We start from the raw sequence: 21,047 nt of genomic DNA, 5'->3' as shown, positions 1-21,047 counted from the left end.
CCAAATTTAACTTGCAAGATTTGACCACACATACAATACTTCGCAGGTGGTAGGACCGCCCGGAATGCTAGCACCATTTTGCTCGCTAATCCAGCCGTGAAGCAGCAGTGCTTGCACTGCTGTGTTTCGGCGTGGAGACTGGAGAGTAAGACAGCCGGTGAAATTACTGGCACTTGAGGTATCCCATCTTAGGCCTCTAGGTTGGCAACGCATCTGCAATCCGCCTGGTGTTGCAGGTGTCTATGGTCGGTTGGTGATCTCTTGTGGTCGGACTGACTTTACATTTGGTATAAATATGTAATTTGTATGACAATTCAAATAATAGTCAACAAAAAGGTACAGTCCGCAATAAAAAATACTCATTAAAAATGTAATTTTAACAGTTTTTTTTTTCTACTACTTATTATTATCTCATAGCGCAATTTTTCACCATTTCCACATCTTAATATTGCTACACTACAGACAATTTAAAAAATTGCCCCCGATCCGGTGTTCAGAAAAAAATAGGTCAAAAATAAAATAACAGATTTATAAATAAACATTTATTAATATGTTTTGTTTTTGACCCGCGCACCCCACACCAGTCTCGTTAGATACCATTGCATATGGTAGTATGTTACTAGCGCGACCCCAATTATGATAATTATAAGAGGAAATAACAGAGTTTTGTGTGCTAGGCCGAACACGGGATACATCCATATTCCAGTTTCTAGGTACGTGTAACTCATACTGTAACAAAAAAGTTGAAATAAGTTTTTTTTGAAGGTGATAAATATATCTATTGTCGCTGGGAGAGGTAAGCGCCAGCTCTGGGGTCTCCTGAGGTCTCTATCAGCCGGGACGACATGGCTCCCATGAAGGCCTTCATGTCAGCCGACCAGGGACCCATTGTCTCCACTGCGAGCGCCGCAAACTCATAGTCCTTTAAAAGAGAAGAGTATTTGCGGCGCTTGAGAACTTGGGCCTGGTCAGCTGCAGCCCCGGCTTGTGAGTGGGTTGCCTGAATGTGGGACTGCGCGAAAGTGTCGACACACGTTGCGTCCCACACCAGAGCCCTACCCAGCTTCCATGGCACCAGAGTAGCCCCGTCGGGGCGCTTACCATCGTCTCTGGCCATGCCAACGGGTTCAAGGATTGCGGGCACAGAGACGGTGGCAAGCGCGCGGCGGACCAGGTCATTAATGGTGCCATGGCGGAATAAGCGACCAGCGCTTTTGGGGCATGAGAGGCCATGACGTCCCAGCTCATCTACGTCCTTACCACAGGTGCAAGTGTGGGAGATACAAATTCTGCAACCAAGCCTTAAGGATATTGCTATCCTCAAGGTGCTTGGATCCAGAACCGTACCTAACTGACGAGAAGGGAGGGCGTTGAGCCAATGGCCTGACTCCGGGGCTGATACCGCTAGGAGACGGGCACGTTCAGATACGTCCGGGCTATTTTCAAATAGAGAAGCATGGGTTGCTTTCAGCCGAGGGGAGTCCCAATCTTTCTGAATATGACGAAGAACTGGGATGTTCGCTCCAGGACATGAAACACACCAAGTTTCTCTGGCCTCCTTCAGGTACGCTAACTCATCGTCGAGTAACTGTGAAACATTTAAAATGGAACTGACGAGAGGTAGCGAACCATAAACAGAGGACAGGAAAGCCGGTAATGCCACACTAGACGAGGAGCGAACACCCAGCCCCCCAAATCATGTCTCCCAGCGATTTCTCTAACTGTCTGAGAGGTAATGCGGCCAGTGTGTTGGGTCTATGCCGCAGGAGGGCCTCCTAGATGGTGTTTTCTTTTTATAGTTAGGTATATTTATGTTGTTTTTATTAATTTTGTTTCCTATCATATTATTGTATCTTGTGTTGTGTATAATCTTCTATAATAAATTCTATTGTCGCTAACATCAAGTATTTCACATTAACATTCTAGCGTTTGTGCCTAATGATTTTGTGGACTCTTACAATATTACCTACATTAATTAATGCTACTGATTGCTATTTAATTCGCAAAATATTTTAATTCGAAAGTATGAAGGTAGTTTTGATTGGGATTTGAGTCTTGAAGACTTTATTAAAACTCCATTGTTCATGCGTCCGAATCATAATGCTTTTCTCTATCAGTATCGTACCATCAATCACTACTATGTTAGTTTCATTAAGGTACCCATGTATATGTATATTATGAGAAACAAGTGCCAGCTAGTCTTTTCTGCTTATTGCCATCTGTCGGCGAATAGGGGAACATTGTCACAACGACGTCTAGCATTGGCGTAGTGTGCCATCTATCGGAAAATATGGGAACCTTACTATACCGAAGTGTGACCTTAGCGCAACATTGACTTAGCTTACATTTACATCGCGTGGTTGTTATATTAGTTTTATAGTTAAGGCCTGTTGGAACTGACATGTTCATTTATTGATCAAAGTTCCATACCAAATAAATAATTTAATAACCTTTTTTATTCAGGTGAACTTTTCAAGAAGCGACGCGGTTAGGAGACGTGAAATACATTCCGTTTTGCTCTGCTTGCCCTCTGTTATTTATTAGGTAATTCACAATAAGATCTTACTTCACAATAAGAATTGTAACTTCCAAGTTTCATACAAATTGTTGCTAGCCACTCACCAAAAGATGGCGCTAGCAGTCACGTAAATAAACTTTCGTAAGAAATAAAGTTCCACCATAATTAATGAGGGTTTCTGTGAGGGTTAGTTTTAGTTGCCTCACGAGTGAGGTTCATTTGACAACTTTCACTTTTTGTGTCACATTTGTAATGAGGGCTATCAATTCGCCGCTAGAGGCGCTAGTGTAGCGTTAGGTCTCCGAAATGTCAAATCTCTTAGTTTTTGGGTGAGCTACGCGGGTTTATTTAAAATTAAAATAATTGTATGAATATTTTGCATTACCTGAAATTAATTATGCCAATTCTGCGTTACGGGGCAATGCATGTTTGTGTTTTGAGACAGTTTTGTCTTTCGGAAACTTTTGTCCTCCCTTTTTTTCCGAACAAAACGGGACTACGCAACACTGTGGTTGCTCGATATTTTTATGGTACGGTTTTAAGGTGTATTAAATATGATTTTAATCTAAACTTTGTTTTCACGCCCGTAATAACAGACTTTGAAAGCCACACTTAAAAACCTCACGCAACAGTGGCGCCATCTAGAAAGACAAAAAACGATAGCCCTCATTGGATAATTAACTAAATGAGCCAATCGCATGAAAATGACTGTACCTAACGTCAGACGGGCCGCACGCTACCAACGCCATCTAGCGATATTTCCTCGATTTACTAAAAGATGATGTAACCTTAACATCATTTAAGTGAGGGCGCCACTTACTTGTAACTACAATTGTGATGTATCTAAAATTCTTGAACATGGATACAATTTCGTAAATAAAAAAATAAGAAGAGGCGAAGGGCCTAATTACAAGCTTTTATTTAACTTGCAGTGTTCGTTTATTTATTTATTTGGATCAAATCTTGGAAGCAAAATTTAACCCACTTCCAGGTTGATTTGAAAATTAGCATTTATATGTAAACTAGCTTTTGCCCGCGGCTTCGCCCGCGTGGAATTTGGTTATCGCACGCTGTTCCCTCGGGAACTGTGCATTTTTCCGGGATATAAAGTAGCCTTTGTCATTCTCTGGCCCATAAACTATCTCTATGCCAAAAATCACGTCGATCCGTCGCTCCGTTTCGACGTGACAGACGGACAAACATACACACAAACACACACTTTCGCATTTATTATAATATTAGTATGGATTTGGTGGTGACATAACACAATAATCTAACCCTTGCGAGTTTCGAAAATTTGCGGAAATTTGCGGCATAAACGGCTGTATCTTTTGGTTGCGTTGGCTTAGAAGTTTGTTTTTTTCACAGCTCCAAGGGACAGTAGTCCTGAGTATTTGATATAAATTTCAGATTGAGACCTCCACGCGTTCCTGAGAAAAAGGGTCATGACAGACGGACGGACCGACAACAAAGTGATCCTAATAAGGGTTTCATTTTTTCTTTTCGAGGTACGGAACCCTAAAAACTAGCTATAGACTTATAGAGCTGTTGGCTGTTGTTGGATCAACCCTATAAGTTCATTTTCACCCTCTTTCAGTCGATCTATTGACGTGAAATTTGGTTTACAATAGATACTTACCTATGTAAGTTGGATGACAGTGAATGTACAGTCGACAAAAAGCACAGTCAGCTAAAAAAGTTGTTTTTTTAATAGAAACTTATTTTTTTGATATCATTGTAATTCCAAAAATTCCAAAAATCTGTCTTTATAGACAACAGCACAAATTAAATTATCAATTAGTTGATAAGATAAATTAGACTTAAATACCTACTATGTACCTAATGTTTTCTTATTTCCACGTCGATATTGAACGACCTAAATTATGAATTAAGATTAGGAATAATAATTAATTATGATAAGCATTCCTACTATCCGAGGGTAGTTTATCATTGTCTTTATCGATCATCAAGATCAATAAAAAAAGTTTGTTTATTGCCAAAACAAGTGGGTAATAAATTATCGTAGTTAGCTAAAGAATTTGGCAATGTGTGATAGTTTCAGCTCGTCCCAGGTTCTATAGCTCAGCGCTGATTTCCAAGTCCTCTGTGATTGATCGCAGACGGACGGTTTCAGAAAAAGTTGATTGAAATCACTTTTTTTTAGATTTGGATGATATTTCGTTTTCCTACTCAGAATCAGGAGCACTTTCGATTGTAATTACGCAACAGTTGCTATAAACATATAAAAGTAAACTATTATAAGCATACTTACATATTTAAATACGTCAACATATACACTGCTAGCATAAAGATGTTTTTAGAGTGCGATCGTGGCACACTTCTAGGTTGGAACACAGCTTCCCATACCACAACTGGCACTATGGCGGTGTGGCAAATGTGATTGGACGTCCTTGTTAGTATTTTGTCCGCGAATAGCGGGTATATGAGCGATCTGTCGTAACTGTATAGTGACCAGAACATGGTGAATACTAGCTGAAAAAGACAATACAATGCAATATATACAATAACTCTATATTGAACACCAACACATAGTACCTAAACAGTACAGAAACCACATGTATATGTACTTGTATTGTTCTTATTCAAAGTTTCAAAAATATGTACCTACCACAGACTATTACGACGCAATTAGGCCGTAGTAGGTAACATATTTTTGAGTGGTTCGAATAGATACTTATTTTTGCACTTGACTGTAGATATAGAGATTTTCCAAGGTAAGAAATAGGCGGCCTTATCGCTCAATAGCTATTCCAGGCAACCTTTACATACAATAGACATAAATAAGGAATATATTTTAGAGGTGGTGAAATTTACAGTAGATTAGAGCAATATCAAGAATACCTATATAAAACTACCAATATATGTATACAAATATACGAGTACAAAGCAACTTATAAATAAAGTAGTTATACTTTTAAGGTATGTTGTTTTAGGGGACTGAGAATCTATATTTAAAGTCACTTCGCTCAACATACAATTCGAAAGAATCAGTAATACATTGCCTCTGTTCCACGTCCAGGTAACCGAAATTGAGGGCTCTACTCTCGTATTAAATAATATAAGTGTCAGAGGGACGGAACGACACGAACTTCGATTTTAGAATTTCGGAGTCAAAGTCAAGTCAAAGTCAAAGTCAGTCAAAGTCAAAGTCAAAGTCAAAGTCAAAGTCAAAGTCAAAGTCAAAGTCAAAGTCAAAGTCAAAGTCAAAGTCAAAGTCAAAGTCAAAGTCAAAGTCAAAGTAAATGTCTTAATATCTTTATTCAATTTAGGCTATAACAAGCACTTATGAATGTCAAAAAAATCTACCACCCAGCCCCGCAACTCACAATCCTCAAGCAATTTTAGTATCGAAAGATCGTGGGTTCGAGCCGAAATTTTGCCATGAGCTTTTCGGTGAAGAAAAGTATCGTAAAGAAATCTACGAGTCCATTCAATGGTGTCTTTGAAGTTCCCGTTCCGCTAGGCCTGCGTGTGCACTGCAGTCCAAGTTTTCTCATTGTGAGAGGAAGAAATACCTAATATATGATAATGATGATGATGATGATGAATTATCTAAGCTAGATGATCAAATAACTTACAAATACAGTCGGCCACAGGATAGCGGCGAATATTGCATCCTTCGTGCCTTTCAAAAGCATTGGCAGCTTATATCCAGCTCTGTTGGCGTTCTTTAGAGTGAGATAGTCGCATATCAAGCCCATAACGGCATGGAATATCTGCACTATCTGAAAATAAATAAACATATTTATTGCCAAATGTAACGTGGCACTCCGGCGGGGAGTCGAACCCCGGTCTCCCGCGTGACAGGCCGATACTTACTACTAGGTACCTACTAGGGATGGGCCGAATATTCGTTTTATATTCGATATTGGTCATATTCGGCAGATTTACCGAATATTCGGCTAAATCGCCGAATGTTCGGCAAAGTGGTACCTACTCAACATTTTTACTGTATTGAGCCATGTTAAGTTAAGTGTTAATGTCTTAAATTTGTGAGGTACAGTTAGGCTTTATGTTTTTGTTGACACTGTAGCTTTATTTTCTATAAGGTTGGATGAGACAAAAGAAATCACCCCCACTTTACATCTATGGGAGCTAATCTAAAAAAAAAATATTGGATTTTTTTATTGTACCATTTTGTCGGCATAGTTTACCTATATATCCGTGCAAAATTACAGCTTTCTAGCATTGATAGTCCCTGAGCAAAGCCGCAGACGGACAGACAGACAGACAGGCAGACATGGCGAAACTATAAGGGTTCCGTTTTTGCCATTTTGGCTACGGAACCCTAAAAACGGTGCGCATACGGTGCGTCACTGCGATTCCGTGCCGTCACCGTTTTTTAAGCAGCGGTTTGGTCGCACCTCATTGACGTGGCGGTTTGCGTCAACTTACATAATTAATGCAAACTGCTATGGAATGGAATTCGCTCATTATCGGCCTATCTTAGTCCACTGCTGGACATAGGCCTCTCTAATTGCACGCCACTGAGCACGATCCTCGGCCACTCTCATCCAGTTACTGCCAGATCATTGCAAAGATGTCTTGCAATGATCATCGCTCCACCTAGTCTGAGGGCGCCCCACGCCACGCTTGCCGATTTTTTTTTATTCGACTGGATGGCAAACGAGCAGGTGGGTCTCCTGATGGTAAGAGATCACCATCGCCCATAAACATCTGCAACACCAGGGGTATTGCAGACGCGTTGCCAACCTAGAGGCCTAAGATATGGGATACCTCACGTGCCAGTAATTTCACCGGCTGTCTTACTCTCCACGCCGAAACACAACAGTGCAAGCACTGCTGCTTCACGGCAGGATTAGCGAGCAATCTGGTCTGGTGGTAGCAATCCGGGCGGACCATGCACAAGGTCCTACCACCTGCAAAACCATACCATTTGCGGTCTCCACTCAAGAACTCGTACAGACCAGAGGTTATCGGTTCTTCAGCTGATATGATATGGCCAGCCCACTGCCACTTCAGTTTGCTTATCCGGTGAGCTATGTCGATGATTTTAGTTCTTTGTAGGATCTCCTCGTCTCGAATTCGATCCTTTAGAGAAACTCCGAGCATAGCCATTTCCATAGTTCGCTGAGCGACTTTAAATTTGTGGACCAGCCCAACCGTGAGCGTTCACGTCTCGGCACCATATGTCATGGTCATGACAGGTTATAGGACGCACTGATTGAAGACTTTCGTCTTCAGGCTCTGTGGAATTGGCGATGTAAAGACTCGACGAAGTTTCCCATATGATGCCCAACCCAGCTGTATTTCTTCTACTATTGGAATTCGCTCCCATCGTCTGTATTTCCGGATAAATACAACCCAGGTATATTCTCAAGGCTAGAGTGAATAGGCTGTTACTGAACCAGTGAGATGCACCTTTGGGCTCATCTGCACTATACATCAGATGTTAACAACATAACTCGAAAAAACTTAAAGGCCATGTGATTCTAAGGCCGGTGGTGATTTCCGTATTTTTTCCCAATTCTGTGGGAATATCAGGTTAAATAGTAGCTTATGTGCTATTCCAGAGACCCAATTTAAATCAGTTTAGCCGTTTTAGGGTGAAGGAGTTATAAAAAGCATTAAAGACTCACAAACTTTCGTATTTATAATCTTAGTAGGATATTTCATGACCTGTAAATGTCATACTAATCCTAGTATCCCACTAATTCCATCCCATCCCACTTCCCACTATCCCATGCCATTTTCCCACTATTCCCATTCCCATTTTCCCATTTCCCACTACATTATATATGCGACAGTTTGTGTGTTTTGTTACTTCATCACGTCTAAACCGCTGAACCGATTTAGATGTAATTCGGTACACAGATAGTTTGAGTCCCGGGGAAGAACATAGGGTACTTTTTATCCCGGAAAACTGTATAGTTCCTGCGGGATAGCGATAAACGAATTCTGCGCGGACGGAGTCGCGGGTAACGGCTAGTAAATAATAAATACAACGCATAATGACGCGATAAGCCGTGGTGGCATAGTGGTTTGATCTGTCGACTCTCAAGCAGAGGATCGTGGGTTCAAACCCGGGCCTGCATCTCTGACGTTTTCGTAATTCATGATTACATTCGACAGCTTTAAGTTGAAGGAAAACATTGTAAGGAAACCTGCACAGCCTGCGAAGCAATTCGATGGATTGTGTTAAGTTCCCAATCCACACTGAGGTCATTCCGAGAGGAGCTGTCAGCTTTTTTAAATAAAATACAGAATACTTCTATAAGTAGGTACTTACAAATGTCCAAGTAGTAAAAAATCTAAGTTGTAAAGCGCCAAATGCTTTAATGTCCGGGTCTTCACTGGCCGGACCCTTCATGGCTTCTCCCAAACAAACGCAGTTGCTGAGGTGCATGATTATAGTCACGGCATACCCCAGCATGCGGAGGTAGAGGATCACCGCCATTTTCTGAAAACAAAAGTCAATTTTATTTTATTTTTTATACTTGACTGTAGGTACTTTTTGTTTACGAGAACCTTAGATGAATGATTGGTCTCTCGCGCTCGCTCAACTAGATACCGCGCTACCTAAAAACAAAAGGTTCGTGAATGCGGCAACTCAATATTGTAGTGTGCGTAAGAACGGTGTAAGACAATTTGCAAGGATGCTAGTGTGCGTGACGAAATGTGTTGCCAGCTGCTCCACTGTTACCCGAATTATTGGGAAAATAAATTATTCTGTGGTCTATTAAGTTACTGGTTACAAAATGTATCTTGGGAAATACTTAGAAATGAAGAAGTAATAAAGAGTGAATGTATTAATATGTTTGTGTATAGGTTAGGCGTAGGTTTTTCTTTAAAAAAATGGTAGGTATGTAGGTATATCAATGATCAGGCCACACTTTTAATTAAAAAATATATATATTTAAGGACATTCAATATTTACAAATTATTACTAAAAAATCATGGACTGAGTCACCAACTAAGAAGTTTTGCGTAGTTAAGATAACACGTTGCACCTATAGTTAAACCTAATATAATGTACAGGTTAATTAAGACTAAAATAAAAAAAAAATGTTTACAAAATATACATTGCTTAGACCCATACAAGCTTTGCTATAAGCTTATACTAGGTTAATACCCGTTATATTTATTTATTTATTTACATATACATGCATACATACATACGCTTGAAAAACATAACCCTCCTCCGGGCAGTCGGGTAAAAAGTTAACATTTCAGGAAAATGGGTAGAAACAAGAAAAAAATTTTTTTTCGTTTCCCATAATACCTAAGTAAATCAGCTGATTGGGCTTTTTGAATGGGAAGACGAAAAACATTTTTAATTTTAAAACACATTCACCCTTTCATTAAATAGTGTTGGGTAACAATTTATACACCTTCAGTGTATCAAACCAAAATAAAAAAAAAACAAAATCAAAATCAAATTTAATGACATTTCTAATAAATTACGTTTATTGTTCATCCTTTTCAATGACCCAAAGATGAGACTTTTTGCAGTATTAAAAAATATGAGTTATTTTACAAGGAGTTCTAAATTCGAAATTACAGTGATCAGTATGAGATTTGTAGCATACCTACTGGACATTTTTTCGTTCATAATTCAAAACCTCTCTACTTACTATAATAATAATAATAAATTTATTTCAGACCAAGGACCCATAATTATATTTTTTTTTTTTGAGATTTTCATTTTTTACTGATTGTAGTGAAAAAACATATTTGAAAAAAAAAACGAAGTCTATTGTGGGGGCCCCTCTTTTGTGGAGGCCCCGGGGCTGTAGCCCCTAAATCCGGCCCTACAGGCCGCCGCACCTGTTCGAATGGAAGTGGTGGCAACGTGAGAAGGTGCCACTGTATCTACGCAGGTTGCATCCCAATTCAGACTCCTGCCAAGGGACCAATTATAATATTTGAGTTGAATGGCTGTTTAGTTGTTATAATGCGAAGACCTTTGAGATCACACTAACGAGCATCTATAAGTTGATGTTGACGAAAACTATTGTTATGTTCGCGTCATTTTAACAACGCCATAAACACTAAAGAACGAGTTACCGGTCTTTGAAACAACCGTGGGTCATGTTCGAATGGCCATGACCTCACAAGACACGACGTAGACTTGGATCCTACGAGTAATGTAGAAGGTAATTACGTATATTACACGGTGTTACCTAGACGATAATTACAGCCTGTAAATGCATACCGGGTGTGGCCTGTAACACGGGCAAATAATTAGAACATAGATCGTACTCGTCAAACGGGCAAACATTAGTTCAGCGACTTTTAAAAATACTGTATAGATCCAAGCGTTACTTTGCGGAGATCCATGTTTAGCCGCGTATCCACTAGAGGCAGCCTCGGGCCGAGCGGAGACGCTGCCAAAGGCACGGCTCAGACTGAGGCTCCTTTGGGCACGGCCAAAAAACCGACAAAATATGGCTCGGCTCGCGGTGCTCGGCCTGAGGCTGCTCTAATGGATACGCGGCTTCAAAATAAATAGATGGATGGCCTCACTACTTGGCGGAGGAGCAAGACAGATATTCCATTTATTTTAACTTTTAAAAATAATTCGTTTTTAGGGTTCCGGAGCCACAATGGCAAAAACGGAACCCTTATAGTTTCGCCATGTCTGTCTGTTTGTCTGTCTGTCTGTCCGTCCGCGGCTTTGCGCAGGGACTATCAATGCTAGAAATCTGTATTTTTGCACGGATATATATATATATATATATATATTTTATTCGACTGGATGGCAAACAAGCAAGTGGGTCTCCTGATGGTAAGATATCACCACCGCCCATAAACATCTGCAACACCAGGGGTATTATATACTTCGGGTATATATATACCTCAAGTGCCAGTAATTTTACCGGCTGTCTTACTCTCCACGCCGAAACACAACAGTGCAAGCACTGCTGCTTCACGGCAGGATTAGCAAGCAAGATGGTGGTGATATGTAAACTATGCCGACAAAATAGTACAACTTAAAATTAAAAAAAAATATTTTTAGTGTACCTCCCATAGACGTAAAGTGGGGTGATTTTTTTTTCTCACCCAACCCTATAGTGTGGGTTATCGCTGGATAGGTCTTTTAAAACCATTAGGGGTTTGCTAAAACGATTTTTGATTCAGTGATTTGTTTGCGAAATATTTAACTTTAAAGTGCAAATTTTCATTAAAATCAAGCGTCCCCCCCTCTAAAATCTAAACCGGTGGGTGGAAAAATTTGAAAAAAATCAGGATGGTAGTAAGTTTATCAAACTTTTAAGGAAAAATATTATAACGGCTAAGTTTGCTTGAGAATTATTAGTAGTTTATGAGTAAATAGCAGCCTAAGGTATAAAATATACCTAAACTTGGAAGATTCCGTATAAAATACGAAATCCTTAGAAAAATATTACTTAATTTTTCCGTAATGGCTACGGAACCCTATTTTGGGCGTGTCCGACACGCTCTTGGCCGGTTTTTTATTTTTATTACGCTTTAAAATTTATTCGAAGAAGCATGTAAAGCAAAATGTTTATTTGTAGTGTGGCAGGCGACGTCAGTTGGGTTCATTGAATTTACGATTTAGTTTGTTAGAAAAAGAAAAACAAAAGATAAGTTTTAATTTTAATTAAGCGGGACCATGATGATCCAATTACCGGTGACCTATAGAACCTCTGTGTTTAATATTATCCCCGGCCACACACTGTATATCGGCAATCACTGCACAGAGTTATATTTTTTTAATTGATTTTTGCACTGAGTGTTTCGTACAAAGAATGATGGGCAAAAATTAATGGTACCCAGCCCAATCACCAATAGAATTAGAATGATATGGTAGATATGTAGGCTTATTGATCCCACTATGTGGTGTAATCGTTATTATGACGACTAGACTGTGAAGGCTGGGAGAAAAACGGAAATAGCATTGCAACGCATGCGGGGCACAGCTAGTGTAGTAGGTAGTAGGTAATAAACGTTGTGTGTGTGTGTGTGTGTGTGTGTGTGTGTGTGTGTGTGTGTATATTTGAGGATAACTCTCTTCTCCGGGGTTTTTAACCTCCGACGCAAAAAGAAAGGTGTTATAAGTTTGACCGCTATGAGTGTCTGTCTGTGTTTCTGTTTGTGTGTATGTCTGTGGCACCGTAGCTCTTAAACGAGTGGACCGATTTGAATGCGGTTTTTTAATTTGAAAGCAGGTTTTCTAGCGATGGTTCTTAGACATGTTTTATCAAAATCGGTTCAGCCGTTTCAACATCATCAGCTCTTTTGTTCGCTGCGCTAGGAATCTTAGACGCATAATGGGTATTTCTTTACCTTCAAACATATTAGGGACCTAAAATTTGAAACACCCATGTATGCTATATAACTAATTTTTTTTTATTCATAAAAAGTTTCACAGCATTACAGTTTAACCAAAGCACTGTGAAATTTATATACGGTTTTACACAAATAGTACATTATGGAACAAAAACAATAAAAGTAATTACACTTTAACAGAGGACGGTCGTACATCCATCTTCTCGCAGAACTTCAGACATTCATCACACCAGCTTAGCCAACTACTCGCAAACACATCGAAGCTTGGGGCCGATTCGAGGAGCGAGTTCATTAGGTGTAAAGCACGAACTAGAGACGATTTTCGGCGGGACACACTACGCGCTACCGGTTTCGCTAATAAATGGCGACAACGAGGCCGAAAAAGAAATCTAGTAGGTGACGGAACATATAGACGCGTCAACTGGGCCACCAACTCTGGGCAGTCAGACTCTCCACGCAAACTACTGGCTATAGTAAGCAATCTGAAATCCCGCCTCGCCTCTAGTGAGTTAAAGCCTAAGACACCGAGTAAGAATTTAGTAGGATACAGAAAAGGGTAATACCCGTACATTTTTTTATATATAAAACGCAGGAATGCCTTTTGCACTCTCTCCAGAAGCAAGATATAGGTGGATTCATGAGGATTCCAGACAACACAGGCTGCCTCGAGCTTACTCCTGACAAGGGCAATGTAAAGAAGACTATGCAAGATTATGTACACTCTTGATAAAACCATAGCAGATATATCGTGTTTGAATTCGTTTTGATCAGTATTTGATTCTACATACAATGCAATGGTGGCAACAGGATGAGCTGATGCTGCAGCCAGGATATCCAGCACACTAGTACACTCTATAAAAAATAATAGCACATATGTCGTGTTTGGATTCGTTTTGATTAGTAATTGATTCTACACACAATGCAGTGGTGGCAACACGATGAGCTGATGCTGCAGCCAGGATATCCAGCACACTAGTATACTCTATAAAAAATAATAGCAGATATGTCGTGTTTGATTCCTTTTGATCAGAATTTGATTCTACATACAATGCAATTGTGGCAACACGATGAGCTGATGCTGCAGCCAGGATATCCAACACACTAGTACATCGAAAACACAAACTGAGACATGGATGCACAGAAAAACCAGAAAAAGAGACCAGCGCTGGGAACCGAACCCAGGTCCACAGCAATCCGTACTGAGTGCTATAACCCCTACACCACACCTACACACATTTTTAAAATAATAATATACCAGTTTAAAAAACGCCGACAAAAAAACGCCGCCAAAAAGACAACTAAAAAGTAAAACATAATTATGCACTACCTAGCTGTTGCCCGCGACTTCATCTGCGAAGAATTCGTTTATCCCTATCCCGCGGGGACTATCCCTAACCCGACACCGACGACGCTTAGATAAAAAAATATTACTAGGTACTTATACTAAATTAACTTAGGCTAATTTTGCGGGAAATCAGCATAGTCCCCGCGGGATAGGGTATTTTATGGTATAGTATTTTTTTGTTATGGGAGCGACGCGGCGTGACGATGGCGTGTACGGAAACAAATGCAAACCGTCACACAATCACACACTTTTCTTGCGAAAACAACGTGATCATAATATTTTTGTCTTTTTTTATTACCTACGAATACATCATCAGAAGTCATTTATAAATAACGCCACACATTTAGGAGGGAGGGGGTGAGCGGTTTGAGGCACAGTAATTGTATTGTACAGAAAAACATATGAAATTAACAGAAAACTGGATAATAAGATGTACAAAGGCTTAAAGGGGTCTCTTCCAGTTAACCTTGCATAATAGCAGTACGTGTGTCAAAAATTGTCAAAATTCATGTGACGTAGTTTATAAATATCCGCCTATATTTATATAGGCCCCACTGCTACGTACAGGCATACCCGCAGAGCCAGAGCGCTTGCGTCGTACTTACGCGGACCCATCAATACCGATTGGGAAATACGATGTACAGTCGGGGTAAGAAAAGGTACGTCACCTTAAAGTCGACATTTGTTTGTTTGTTTGTTTGTTTGTTTATACTCTTTTTTGTACAAAAAGGAAATAAAAAAGGTGACAAAAAATAAAGTGTATAGTACAAAGGCGGACTTATCCCTGAAGGGATCTCTGCCAGTCAACCTTTGAGTGGTAGAGGAGAACAATTAAAATAAGGATCGACAAATAGAGCAAAACATTTGAATAAATATAAATGCATAATATAAACCCTAAATACCTAAACATATACAATATACAATACATAAAACATTTATATATCTCTAACTAAATATAAAATAAATAAATGCACACATTACATACAATACATAAATAACACAAGTATTAAGGATAATTATTACTTACTAAATAGGACCTATAGTGTGAGCCACATCTTCTTCAATATCTCCTGAACGAGTGTACCCTCCTGAGTCCTTGCATACTTTATAAAGATTCAAATTCAAGTTCAAAGGTCTCACTAAATACACATCTCTCTCTCAATAAATAGGATACGGACGAAGATTGTCGGACAGCGGTCGCAACCGATTCCACAGCCTAGCCGCATGCGCAGAGGTTTGCTTTTGGAGCATTTGCTTGCACCGAGGCGTTTATCAGTCCTGCCAAAGTTTACTTTCAAACGAAACAGATACATCACGTTGGTATTTGTTTGTTTGACAGGGTAACTGTGACAGGTCAACTAATAAACAAAGATAGTCTTGTTTATGTCCATATTTAGTATATTAAGATAAATGAGTCATTACGGAAAAATTTATTGAAGTAAACAAGCAAAAATATACTCGTTTTCGCCATTAGGTTAAATATATATATGTATATATAGTAGATAAAATAGTAGATTGTACAACAAGAGCATAAAACGAGCCATTTTACCCGAGGCGTTCATATAGCCACCCGAGCCGGTACGGCGAGGGTGAATAGACATGTCGAGGAATAAATGGGTTTAATGCTAGAGTTTTACACTCTGCTTTACACTTCGATGGCGAGGAAATTAAATAGCAACAGTGGAAACAATGATTCACTTTCTATGTACCTTTTATTTTTTATGTATTATTATAATAATTCCATTATTTTAATTTTACTGATTTATTATGATTGATTTGATTGATTTTTAGTTTTATATAAGTTAAAAAATATTTAAAAAAAACACACACACACACACACACACACACACACACGACACAACACACAAAATGTACACTACTACTAATGGTTAAGTTCTAAGGAGTATTTTTATATGTTACTTGTTTGTTTTGTACGCCGTGGTGGCCTAGTGGTTTGACCTATCGCCTCTCAAACAGAGGGTCGTGGGTTCAAACCCCGGCTCGCACCTCTGAGTTTTTCGAAATTCATGTGCGGAATTACATTTGAAATTTACCACGAGCTTTGCAGTGAAGGAAAACATCGTGAGGAAACCTGCACAAACCTGCGGAGCAATTCAATGGTGCGTGTGAAGTTCCCAATCCGCACTGGGCCCTCTTGTTCTGAGAGGAGGCCAGTGCCCAGCAGTGGGACGTGTATAGGCTGGGATGATGATGATGATGTTACTTGAATAAATGATGCTGGCATATTCATTTAGAACGTCCTGCGGCTTTAGGGAGATGATATTTTACAAACGGAACACTTGATTGGCTTGATTGTGGGAGCAACACTAAGGCCCTGTTACTGTGTATCAGTGATATCAGAACATATTAATTATTATTTTGATTCAGAAGCTACTTCGTCTTGTTTTCGTTATAATAATAATAATAATAAAGCCATTTATTCCATATTTTTTAATTTTGTTTTTTACATTTTAAAATGTTAGAAAAAAAATACCTTAAAAAAAGAAAGATTGCTATACAATACCTTAAATTTATTGTTAGTCTTAGTCTATTGAAATATGGACCCCTCTTTGGGTAGAGGCCTCCTCCAACTTCCTCCATGCCTCTCTATCTTTGCCTGACATGATCCAGATTGTTTTCGTTATAGTATAATCTTATAGTGTTTTCAATTATATTTTCAATAAACAAAACTTTAAAAAATATATAGAAACTTTTTAGTTTATGGCTGTTGACACCTTGGTCTTGAGTTGGTATTAGACGAAGATTTTATTTTGTGCACTAGAGCTTAAAAAGTCATTTTATGTCGCCTAGATACAGCATAAACACGAACTTTACGGGCATGAGAAGTGAAAAACGTTTTTTGGTACGGCACACTAACCCCGGAATATTATTAATTGCACATAAAATAAATAATTGCCTATCAATTTATTCTCATCACCAGCTTTTGCCTGCGGCTTGGCCCGCGTGGAGTTCGGTTATTGGCGCGCTGTTCCCTTTTTTCCGGGATAAAAAATAGCCTATGTCACTCTCTGGCCCATAAACCACAGAGTACTTTATACATATACTGAAATAGAGTAGTCACTTTCTCGTGACCTACAGCGACATCTGGAATGCAGTGTCGGAACTAAGGAGTTGAAATCATCATCATCATCAACCTCTACCTCTATGCCAAAAATCACGTCGATCCGTCGCTCCGTTTCGACGTGAAAGACGGACAAACATAAAAACACACACATTTTGCATTTATAAAATTAAGTATGGTTTTATATACGTTTTTTACATCAAATAAATTATTTAAATACAAATAAACTAAATTTTTAACAAAACTAGAACTGCAGATAATTCGAAAACATACATCAGCACGACATTACTTTTTTCCTCTAATGCGAGACAAAAAAAAACTTTATGTACAAAAATACTACAAGCTAATCAAAAATATTGACTGCACAGCAAATTAACCAGAGCGCGCAAATGATACTCATTCTCATAGCAAAATAACTTGAAAATAACCATCCGAATAGCATATTGCCGGCTATTGGCTCTGTGCACGACATCAGCGCCACCTAGCGTCGAAATTTCATCGCGACATTGTGACAAAAATCAAACTTATAACGTATTAATTTATAATACAAAATTACTGTGATACCGTGATTTGGGTGGACAAAAGGGTTGTGAATTCATTTTTGGTCGTTAAAATTAAATGAGGTAAGTAAAATTTATTAAAAAAGTGTGTTTTATAGTCGTTACGTCAGGGTCTGTTTACTTCATGTTTAGTAATTGTACTTTTACTGTAAAACAAAAAGATAAAGCTATCTTATTGGTTTCTTTGAATAAAAGTAAAATTATATAATTGTTCTTATATCGCTAGTAATAAATTAAATATCGTTTTCAGATCAAAATGAGTATCATTTTGTAGACCGGTTTTGTGAGTATCACTTAATATAAAATTTCAACCACAAACCGTTACATAAGGAAAATTGTTGCTGGGTATGTCCGAGATGTAGAGGAATTAAGAAAAAAACAGGGACAGTGTTCAATAATTCAAGCTCGCACCATAACACAAACATTTATTACTAAAATTAGGTAGTTAAAGTCTATACAAATTGCTTTGTTAATGACAGATGACAGAGCCAGAACTATTTCTAATTTTGGCTGGCCACTATGAGCGCTGCGATAGATTTCATCACCCCCACCTAGTACTTCACACCCTCCCAATAGCAACAATTACTTTTTGCATTGCACATTTGCAACAAATTAGAACAAAAACAATATATCAGCATTGCTATACAGCGAGGAATGCTGCCAGCATCTTTGGGTCCATGCCGCGGAGGGGGGGGGGGGGGGATACTTTTTAAAACTTTTCTAGTCATAGTTTAGTTATTAGTTTGTTTAAGTACTTTTAAATAATAATTTAATTTAGTACATAAATAAATCAAAATCATTTATTTACTAAATTACAATTATTATTAAAAAGTACTTAAATGTCATACTGACATTATCAGTATTTGTCAATGCCAATATTTTCGGCTGTAATTTTTGCATGATTTTGATTTATTTATTTACTTAATTAAAATTATTATTAAAAGTACTTAAACAAACGAATAACTAAACTATGACTAGAAACTAATGACAAATAGCACCCAACGTAGGATTGAGATAAACGGTGAACATATGATATCGCATGTCCATGAGTATACTTACTTGGGCCAATTAGTCTCCTTCCAGGCGAGGCAAGAAAAATAAGTCGAAAGACGGACAGAAAACGCCAGTAGGAGCTATTGGTCAATGAAACACCTTATGAAGGGTAACTTCCCAATTTCCTTAAAAAGGAAACTCATGGATATGTGCGTACTACCAACTCTCACCTACGGTGCTCAAACTTGGTCCTTGACAGAAGCTCTAAAGTTCAAAATCGGGGTTGCCAGCGGGCCATGGAGCGCAGCATGCTAGGTTTAAAACTCGTCGATCGGATCCGGAACACCGTCCTGCGCTCCATGACCCAAATCACTGATATAGGTCGAACGGCGTCTAAGCTGAAGTGGGACTGGGCTGGCCATGTTTGCCGCATGCCGGACGAGTTTTGGGCCAAGATAACCACCGAGTGGATGCCCACCAACTCGAAAAAGCGACCTGGCAGACCTAGACGGCGATGGCGGGATGAACTGGACTTCTTCTTGAAGGACTGGTCCTTGTATGAAGGGGACAGAGAGCAGTGGAAGTATTGGGGGGAGGCCTTTGCTCAGCAGTGGACAGAATAGGCTAACAACACACATGACTAGGAAAGTTTTAAAAAGTATCCCCCCGCGGCATGGACCCAAAGATGCCGGCAGCATTCCTCGATGTATAGCAATGCTGATAACTAATAACTAGAACCTATTTGATAGAAACTTTTACGAAGTTGTTTTTTAAAAAGGTTTGGTATTGATATGAAACTAGATATATGTTAAAAGGTGTGTATGCAGTTTCGACCCTTGTTATCATATCAAGTAAGTATAATTTTATATGCACTTGTTTTTATGTATGTAAACTTGTTATTGTACAAAAGAAAAGAAACAAAATACAATTGACACACTTTGAGATATTTAAACTTGTTGTTGTTTGTTGAACTTGTATTTGTACTTGCACTTGTTGTTGTTTGTGATACATGTCTACTTAGTACTTTGGTTTCAGAGTCTATGACTTTATAAAGGAATCAATTTAATAACTGACGTAGGTTTTCGAACCCACACTGTACTACTAATTATTACAAATAGACGACACAAAGGATATAGTGTGTCACATGAGGATGTGTGCGTGTGTATGTTTGGCTGGTTATTTATATATTTGGGCCAATCAAATTTTTAGTATATGTTATTCTGTCCCGTAACCCAGGGGCGTCAGTGATACACTTTGTTAGAAAAATGTTTGCAATTTATACTACACGCTAGCTTTTGCCCGCGGCCCGCCCGCGTGGTATTAGGTTATCGCGCGCTGTTCCCTCGGGAACTGTGCATTTTTCTGGGATAAAAAGTAGCTAATGGGCCCATAAACTATATCGAAATCCGTAGAAACATAGGGGGATGTTGGAGACTTTTCTACGGATTTACATAAATAGATAATAAATAAATATCATGGGACACTTGACACAAATTGGCCTAGTCCCAAACTAAGCAAAGCTTCGATGAACTTATTGTAACTTAATGACTGACGTATTTTAACTGAATGCCCTCTCATCGATTCAAAGGTTGACTGGTAGAGATCCCTTAAAGGGATAAGTTCGTCTTTGTACATATATCAATATTTATCAGTTGTCTATTTATTTATTGTGTACAAAAAAAGAGTACATACTTACATACTTATTATTATTAGACACATATATGTATACAGATGTAGTACATAATGGTTTTTCATCGTATTTTATCGTAAAAGTTCGTATTTATCATACTCTTTCAATTAGCTTCAGTACCCATCGTACAGTCATTTTGACATCTGACACTAAATAATAAAGTTACATATTAATGGATATGAAAATGACACTTATTTAATACAATAATTGATTGAAACTTCTTGTGCCGTGTTACGATTGAGATCCGACCTTTTCCGATGGAAATACATCATGCACTATACTTGTATTTGTAGATAGATTGATTAAAATACTTAGTATAAATACTTACCGTCACGTCACGTAATAGGTTAAAATCACAGCGACGTCCATACCGTTCAGGTAACGGTGCCCAACTGAGCCAGTGAGCCGTAGGCGTAACCGGCCGCGCAAAAGTTCGCGTACGAGTTATCTTGATAAAATATTCCGACTATATACAAGGTGATTATTAATTACCATCGCAAATTTTGATGTTTCGATGTCGAGATAATAACATATCGAAGGTTGGAAGACTAACTGACGGAGGC

At 38.8% G+C, this 21,047-nt stretch overlaps 1 protein-coding gene across 2 annotated transcripts; it reads right to left on the bottom strand.

Annotated features, from left to right (window-relative positions):
• Window positions 1–527: 527 nt before the first annotated feature.
• On the bottom strand, window positions 528–20,921 carry LOC141443582 (androgen-dependent TFPI-regulating protein-like). 2 transcript variants are annotated; one of them, XM_074108900.1, is made up of 5 exons: window positions 20,813–20,921; window positions 8,790–8,960; window positions 6,118–6,264; window positions 4,791–5,011; window positions 528–729 (listed from the first exon to the last, which is right to left on the bottom strand). In XM_074108900.1, the coding sequence occupies exons 2-5, from the start codon at window positions 8,955–8,957 to the stop codon at window positions 546–548; spliced, it is 720 nt and encodes a 239-aa protein (XP_073965001.1). In that variant the 5' UTR covers window positions 8,958–8,960; window positions 20,813–20,921; the 3' UTR covers window positions 528–545. The 2 variants fall into 2 exon arrangements, with proteins under 2 accessions (XP_073965001.1, XP_073965003.1); XM_074108902.1 differs by lacking the exon at window positions 20,813–20,921 and adding an exon at window positions 15,187–15,397.
• Between the last annotated feature and the right edge of the window lie 126 nt (window positions 20,922–21,047).

This window comes from Choristoneura fumiferana, chromosome 27 (genome assembly GCF_025370935.1).
Source record: "Choristoneura fumiferana chromosome 27, NRCan_CFum_1, whole genome shotgun sequence".
Taxonomy (NCBI): Eukaryota; Metazoa; Arthropoda; class Insecta; order Lepidoptera; family Tortricidae; genus Choristoneura; species Choristoneura fumiferana.
Note: the sequence above shows the minus strand (reverse complement) of the source record. Positions and strands in the feature narration are given on the sequence as shown.